At 50.9% G+C, this 7,500-nt stretch overlaps 1 protein-coding gene across 6 annotated transcripts in view; it reads right to left on the bottom strand.

The window, feature by feature from the left end:
- The window catches only part of atp9b (ATPase phospholipid transporting 9B), a 38,439-nt gene that overhangs the window by 10,885 nt on the left and 20,054 nt on the right, over positions 1 to 7,500 (bottom strand). For all 6 annotated transcript variants that reach the window (XM_054745473.2, XM_054745474.2, XM_054745475.2 and 3 more), the window contains exons 12-15: positions 2,339 to 2,499; positions 2,099 to 2,241; positions 1,858 to 1,970; positions 895 to 1,149 (exon numbers count right to left, since the gene is read on the bottom strand). In XM_054745473.2, the coding sequence (XP_054601448.1) occupies positions 895 to 1,149; positions 1,858 to 1,970; positions 2,099 to 2,241; positions 2,339 to 2,499 (672 nt within the window). The remainder of the gene's footprint in view (positions 1 to 894; positions 1,150 to 1,857; positions 1,971 to 2,098; positions 2,242 to 2,338; positions 2,500 to 7,500) is intronic.

Below are 7,500 nucleotides of genomic sequence, written 5' to 3'. Positions count from 1 at the left end.
TTATCTTTGAAAACATTTATTCAGCCGTCTGATTTGGTCACAGGTTCGGTTCCGGTCCAGCTAGCATGGTGATGAGTTCACGGACCAGGAAAATGTTGGATTCTTTTATCGCTGCTGTGTGGAGGTGTGTTTAAAGACCAGGAAAAGTACCGGGTCCAGAACACGGAACCGGAGTTCTGATCTAGACATGAAGCAGGAGGAGGTTTCGCCGACGGTCTGGGAGGAAATTAGATATCGATCGACCAGAGAGAGAGAGAGAGCGCAGCAGCCGGGCGAGCGAGCTGAACAGCTGCAGGTTCATCACCTGGTATGACAGGAGCCTTCAAGATGAACCTCCTTTAATCCGGATTATTTAATCTCATCGTTCTGAATCCTCCAGACCAACGCTGGTTTTAGGAACAAAAGCGGATCGTAGACGTTTAGACTTCAGGTTTCGTTCGCCCGTCTCCGTTTGCTGGTCTGAAAACTAGTTTTTAGTTTGAGATGAAAAGTGGGTTAGTGGGCGGGGCCTTGCTGTGAGTGATGTAAGACCTCTCCTCATTGGTCGGTGTCACAGAAGTGACCCAAATCTATGACGACAGTAACAACGCGCTCGTCCACGGCTTCAGGTGGAAGACGGAGCGTCGTAACGAACATAGAAACGACGCTCCGTCGTCCACCTGCAGCCGCGGACGAGCGCGTTGAAACTCTTCTCATTAACGGTTAGCCAAATGAACGCCACACGAATCACCACACTCTTAAATCGGCCGACAAACAGCACGATCGGTCGGAAACTCAAAGATCCCATTTCTTTCCTGTCTGTGAATGCACCATGGCTGTAGCTGCAGGTTCTGATTGGTGGATCTGAACCAGTCCAGAAGTTTAAAAGATTAATAATCCACTGGCTTGCCTTACCTCATCCGGACTGGAGGCCTGGTAGGTGCGGTTGTCGTCGCTGAAATCCTGGTCGGCCTCTGCAGACTCCGTCTCTCCGTTCACACCCGGGTGGGACTCGTAGACCGGCGTGACATTGTGACACAGGGCGATGGCCTTCACAGCTTCGTGGATGCGGCTGCTGACGCTCTTACGGATCTTCGGACCGGAGGTTTGAGGCTTCCGGGACGGCGTGGCCCCGCCTGCAGCGGCACCGGCGGATGGCTGAGACGGCCCCTGAAACAGGAAGTAATTAAACCAACACAGAAGAAGCACGCACGCACGCACGCACACACACACACACACACACACACACACACACACACACACACACACACACACACACACACACACACACACACACACACACACCATTTTTCTTCCTTTAAAAACAAAAAAGAGATTAAATCTGGGATTTTGATGTTTTCATATCTGATCCGTCAGTTTTAAAAGCTTGTATAAATAAATAAATAAATAAATAAACCAGCTGAAGAGCGTTGGATCAGCTGACTCTGTCATTTACACATGGGGGGGGGGGGGGGGGGGGACCAGCTGAGGAACGCCGTGATGAATGAACAGTACAGGCGTCGTTCTGGCAACCATTTACGATTAAAGAGCAGCAGGAAGTAAGACACGGAGCCCGGACCTTCGAACCTGGAGCCACGTTTCGTAACGAGGAAAAACAAGTTTGTGTTAAACATCTGAGATCCTGATGAAAGCCAAACTGTCCTGGGATTCCCTGGAACGTTTCCCTGATGTCCGGAAACACTCTGAAGTGCTGGAGCTGAGGAGGCCCAGCAGGACCCTCCACTCGTTGAGGACTTCCACTCATCCTGAAAGCTCCACCAGCTGCTCAACCAGACCAACTCCATCCCAGAATCCGGAGCAGGCCGCTGAACTTCCTGGATTTAGGAATCAGAGCCATGCAGGTGAGCGATGACTCACCTGAGCGTAGGACTGGATGATGTGGCTCTGGATCTCATCCATGGTGTCGGTCCCGTAGGAGACGGTTCCGAGGTGGAGACGCTTGAAGATCATTTCATTCTGAGTCAAAGTTCCTGAAGTTCAGCAGGAAAATAAAAAGTTTCACTTTTTTATTTTTTCTAAAACTTTGGTTTTAAAATGAACAAAATCTCCAAACTCCGTGTCTCCAGAACCCGACCCGCCTTCAGAACTCTGGACCCACCTGTCTTATCCGTCAGCAGGTAGACCAGCCGACCCAGCTCCTCTGGGATGGTGCTGGTTCTGACCACGGTACCGGGAATGTTTTCATCCTTCGTGATCATCCAGCCGTAGGCCGACTTCCCCATGTCCAGGTTCACGCGTAAGCTACGGGTCGGACGGAACCGACCCAAAAGGAAATGAGTACATTTAAATCTTGTCTGACACCAGAGGTTCTGCTGGTTCCGGACAAACAGAGTCCCACCTGATGGGAATGATGTAGGAGAAGAGCACCACGAATCGGAAAAGGTTCCGGAACCAAGGACCCACAAACCCCTGCAGCGCCACCATGACGACGGACAGAACCACCTGGGCCAGAAACAGGGCCTTGGTGAGGCGGTTCAGCTCCAGGTCCAGAAGGCCGACCTGCGGACACAAAAGGTCAAAACAACAGAAGGATCGGATCACAGAGACGGGTTTCAGTCTGGTTGGGGCCTCTTCTCCAGAACCCCCTAAAACCTCCAGAACCTCCAGAACCTTCTAAAGCCTCCAGAACCTGCTAAAACCTCCAGAACCTTCTAAAGCCTCGAGAACCTGCTAAAACCTCCAGAACCTTCTAAAGCCTCCAGAACCTCCAGAACCTGCTAAAACCTCCAGAACCTCCTAAAGCCTCCAGAACCTGCTAAAACCTCCAGAACCTCCTAAAGCCTCCAGAACCTGCTAACACCTCCAGAACCTCCTAAAGCCTCCAGAACCCCCTAAAACCTCCAGAACCTCCAGAACCTTCTAAAGCCTCCACAACCTGCTAAAACCTCCAGAACCTCCTAAAGCCTCCAGAACCCCCTAAAACCTCCAGAACCTTCTAAAGCCTCCAGAACCTTCTAAAGCCTCCAGAACCTGCTAAAACCTCCAGAACCTCCTAAAGCCTCCAGAACCTGCTAAAACCTCCAGAACCTCCAGAACCCCCTAAAAGCTCCAGAACCTGCTAAAGCCTCCAGAACCTGCTAAAGCCTCCAGAACCTTCTAAAACCTCCAGAACCTCCAGAACCCCCTAAAAGCTCCAGAACCTGCTAAAGCCTCCAGAACCTCCAGAACCTGCTAAAGCCTCCAGAACCTTCTAAAACCTCCAGAACCTGCTAAAGCCTCCAGAACCTCCAGAACCTGCTAAAGCCTCCAGAACCTCCAGAACCTGCTAAAGCCTCCAGAACCTTCTAAAACCTCCAGAACTTCCAGAACCCCCTAAAAGCTCCAGAACCTGCTAAAGCCTCCAGAACCTCCAGAACCTGCTAAAGCCTCCAGAACCTCCAGAACCTGCTAAAGCCTCCAGAACCTTCTAAAACCTCCAGAACTTCCAGAACCCCCTAAAAGCTCCAGAACCTGCTAAAGCCTCCAGAACCTCCAGAACCTGCTAAAGCCTCCAGAACCTTCTAAAACCTCCAGAACCTCCAGAAACCCCTAAAAGCTCCAGAACCTGCTAAAGCCTCCAGAACCTCCAGAACCTGCTAAAGCCTCCAGAACCTTCTAAAACCTCCAGAACTTCCAGAACCCCCTAAAACCTCCAGAACCTTCTAAAACCTCCAGAACCTGCTAAAGCCTGCAGAACCTCCAGAACCTCCAGAACCTGCTAAAGCCTCCAGAACCTCCAGAACCTCCAGAACCTGCTAAAGCCTCCAGAACCCCCTAAAGATTCCAGAACCTGCTAAAGCCTCCAGAACCTCCTAAAGCCTCCGGAACCTGCTAAAACCTCCAGAACCTGCTAAAGCCTCCAGAACCTCCAGAACCCCCTAAAGATTCCAGAACCTGCTAAAGCCTCCAGAACCTCCAGAACCTGCTAAAACCTCCAGAACCTGCTAAAACCTCCAGAACCTCCAGAACCTGCTAAAGCCTCCAGAACCTGCTAAAACCTCCAGAACCTGCTAAAGCCTCCAGAACCTTCTAAAGCCTCCAGAACCTGCTAAAGCCTCCAGAACCTTCTAAAGCCTCCAGAACCTGGTAAAACCTCCAGAACCTTCTAAAGCCTCCAGAACCTGGTAAAACCTCCAGAACCTGGTAAAGCCTCCAGAACCTTCTAAAACCTCCAGAACTTCCAGAACCTGCTAAAGCCTCCAGAACCTTCTAAAACCTCCAGAACCTGCTAAAGCCTGCAGAACCTCCAGAACCTCCAGAACCTGCTAAAGCCTCCAGAACCTCCAGAACCTCCAGAACCTGCTAAAAGCTCCAGAACCTGCTAAAGCCTCCAGAACCTCCAGAACCTGCTAAAGCCTCCAGAACCTTCTAAAACCTCCAGAACCTGCTAAAGCCTGCAGAACCTCCAGAACCTCCAGAACCTGCTAAAGCCTCCAGAACCTCCAGAACCTCCAGAACCTGCTAAAACCTCCAGAACCTGCTAAAGCCTGCAGAACCTCCAGAACCTCCAGAACCTGCTAAAGCCTCCAGAACCCCCTAAAGATTCCAGAACCTGCTAAAGCCTCCAGAACCTCCTAAAGCCTCCGGAACCTGCTAAAACCTCCAGAACCTGCTAAAGCCTCCAGAACCTCCAGAACCCCCTAAAGATTCCAGAACCTGCTAAAGCCTCCAGAACCTCCAGAACCTCCAGAACCTCCTAAAGCCTCCAGAACCTGCTAAAACCTCCAGAACCTGCTAAAACCTCCAGAACCTCCAGAACCTGCTAAAGCCTCCAGAACCTGCTAAAACCTCCAGAACCTGCTAAAGCCTCCAGAACCTGCTAAAGCCTCCAGAACCTTCTAAAGCCTCCAGAACCTGGTAAAGCCTCCAGAACCTGCTAAAGCCTCCAGAACCTGCTAAAGCCTCCAGAACCTTCTAAAGCCTCCAGAACCTGCTAAAGCCTCCAGAACCTTCTAAAGCCTCCAGAACCTGCTAAAGCCTCCAGAACCTGCTAAAGCCTCCAGAACCTGCTAAAGCCTCCAGAACCTGCTAAAGCCTCCAGAACCTGCTAAAACCTCCAGAACCTGCTAAAGCCTCCAGAACCTTCTAAAGCCTCCAGAACCTGCTAAAGCCTCCAGAACCTTCTAAAGCCTCCAGAACCTGGTAAAACCTCCAGAACCTTCTAAAGCCTCCAGAACCTGGTAAAACCTCCAGAACCTGGTAAAGCCTCCAGAACCTTCTAAAACCTCCAGAACTTCCAGAACCTGCTAAAGCCTCCAGAACCTTCTAAAACCTCCAGAACCTGCTAAAGCCTGCAGAACCTCCAGAACCTCCAGAACCTGCTAAAGCCTCCAGAACCTCCAGAACCTCCAGAACCTGCTAAAAGCTCCAGAACCTGCTAAAGCCTCCAGAACCTCCAGAACCTGCTAAAGCCTCCAGAACCTTCTAAAACCTCCAGAACCTGCTAAAGCCTGCAGAACCTCCAGAACCTCCAGAACCTGCTAAAGCCTCCAGAACCTCCAGAACCTCCAGAACCTGCTAAAACCTCCAGAACCTGCTAAAGCCTGCAGAACCTCCAGAACCTCCAGAACCTGCTAAAGCCTCCAGAACCCCCTAAAGATTCCAGAACCTGCTAAAGCCTCCAGAACCTCCTAAAGCCTCCGGAACCTGCTAAAGCCTCCAGAACCTCCAGAACCCCCTAAAGATTCCAGAACCTGCTAAAGCCTCCAGAACCTCCAGAACCTCCAGAACCTCCTAAAGCCTCCAGAACCTGCTAAAACCTCCAGAACCTGCTAAAACCTCCAGAACCTCCAGAACCTGCTAAAGCCTCCAGAACCTGCTAAAACCTCCAGAACCTGCTAAAGCCTCCAGAACCTGCTAAAGCCTCCAGAACCTTCTAAAGCCTCCAGAACCTGGTAAAGCCTCCAGAACCTGGTAAAGCCTCCAGAACCTGCTAAAGCCTCCAGAACCTTCTAAAGCCTCCAGAACCTGGTAAAGCCTCCAGAACCTGCTAAAGCCTCCAGAACCTGCTAAAGCCTCCAGAACCTTCTAAAGCCTCCAGAACCTGCTAAAACCTCCAGAACCTTCTAAAGCCTCCAGAACCTGCTAAAACCTCCAGAACCTGCTAAAACCTCCAGAACCTCCAGAACCTGCTAAAGCCTCCAGAACCTGCTAAAACCTCCAGAACCTGCTAAAGCCTCCAGAACCTGCTAAAGCCTCCAGAACCTTCTAAAGCCTCCAGAACCTGGTAAAGCCTCCAGAACCTGGTAAAGCCTCCAGAACCTGCTAAAGCCTCCAGAACCTTCTAAAGCCTCCAGAACCTGGTAAAGCCTCCAGAACCTGCTAAAGCCTCCAGAACCTGCTAAAGCCTCCAGAACCTTCTAAAGCCTCCAGAACCTGCTAAAACCTCCAGAACCTCCAGAACCTGCTAAAGCCTCCAGAACCTGCTAAAACCTCCAGAACCTGCTAAAGCCTCCAGAACCTGCTAAAGCCTCCAGAACCTTCTAAAGCCTCCAGAACCTGGTAAAGCCTCCAGAACCTGGTAAAGCCTCCAGAACCTGCTAAAGCCTCCAGAACCTTCTAAAGCCTCCAGAACCTGGTAAAGCCTCCAGAACCTGCTAAAGCCTCCAGAACCTGCTAAAGCCTCCAGAACCTTCTAAAGCCTCCAGAACCTGCTAAAACCTCCAGAACCTTCTAAAGCCTCCAGAACCTGCTAAAACCTCCAGAACCTGCTAAAACCTCCAGAACCTCCAGAACCTGCTAAAGCCTCCAGAACCTGCTAAAACCTCCAGAACCTGCTAAAGCCTCCAGAACCTGCTAAAGCCTCCAGAACCTTCTAAAGCCTCCAGAACCTGGTAAAGCCTCCAGAACCTGGTAAAGCCTCCAGAACCTGCTAAAGCCTCCAGAACCTGCTAAAGCCTCCAGAACCTGCTAAAGCCTCCAGAACCTGCTAAAGCCTCCAGAACCTTCTAAAGCCTCCAGAACCTGCTAAAGCCTCCAGAACCTTCTAAAGCCTCCAGAACCTGGTAAAACCTCCAGAACCTTCTAAAGCCTCCAGAACCTGGTAAAACCTCCAGAACCTGGTAAAGCCTCCAGAACCTTCTAAAACCTCCAGAACTTCCAGAACCTGCTAAAGCCTCCAGAACCTTCTAAAACCTCCAGAACCTGCTAAAGCCTGCAGAACCTCCAGAACCTCCAGAACCTGCTAAAGCCTCCAGAACCTCCAGAACCTCCAGAACCTGCTAAAAGCTCCAGAACCTGCTAAAGCCTCCAGAACCTCCAGAACCTGCTAAAGCCTCCAGAACCTTCTAAAACCTCCAGAACCTGCTAAAGCCTGCAGAACCTCCAGAACCTCCAGAACCTGCTAAAGCCTCCAGAACCTCCAGAACCTCCAGAACCTGCTAAAACCTCCAGAACCTGCTAAAGCCTGCAGAACCTCCAGAACCTCCAGAACCTGCTAAAGCCTCCAGAACCCCCTAAAGATTCCAGAACCTGCTAAAGCCTCCAGAACCTCCTAAAGCCTCCGGAACCTGCTAAAGCCTC

This window comes from Nothobranchius furzeri, chromosome 19 (assembly GCF_043380555.1).
Source record: "Nothobranchius furzeri strain GRZ-AD chromosome 19, NfurGRZ-RIMD1, whole genome shotgun sequence".
Taxonomy (NCBI): Eukaryota; Metazoa; Chordata; class Actinopteri; order Cyprinodontiformes; family Nothobranchiidae; genus Nothobranchius; species Nothobranchius furzeri.
This window is presented reverse-complemented; position numbering and strand designations above follow the sequence as displayed.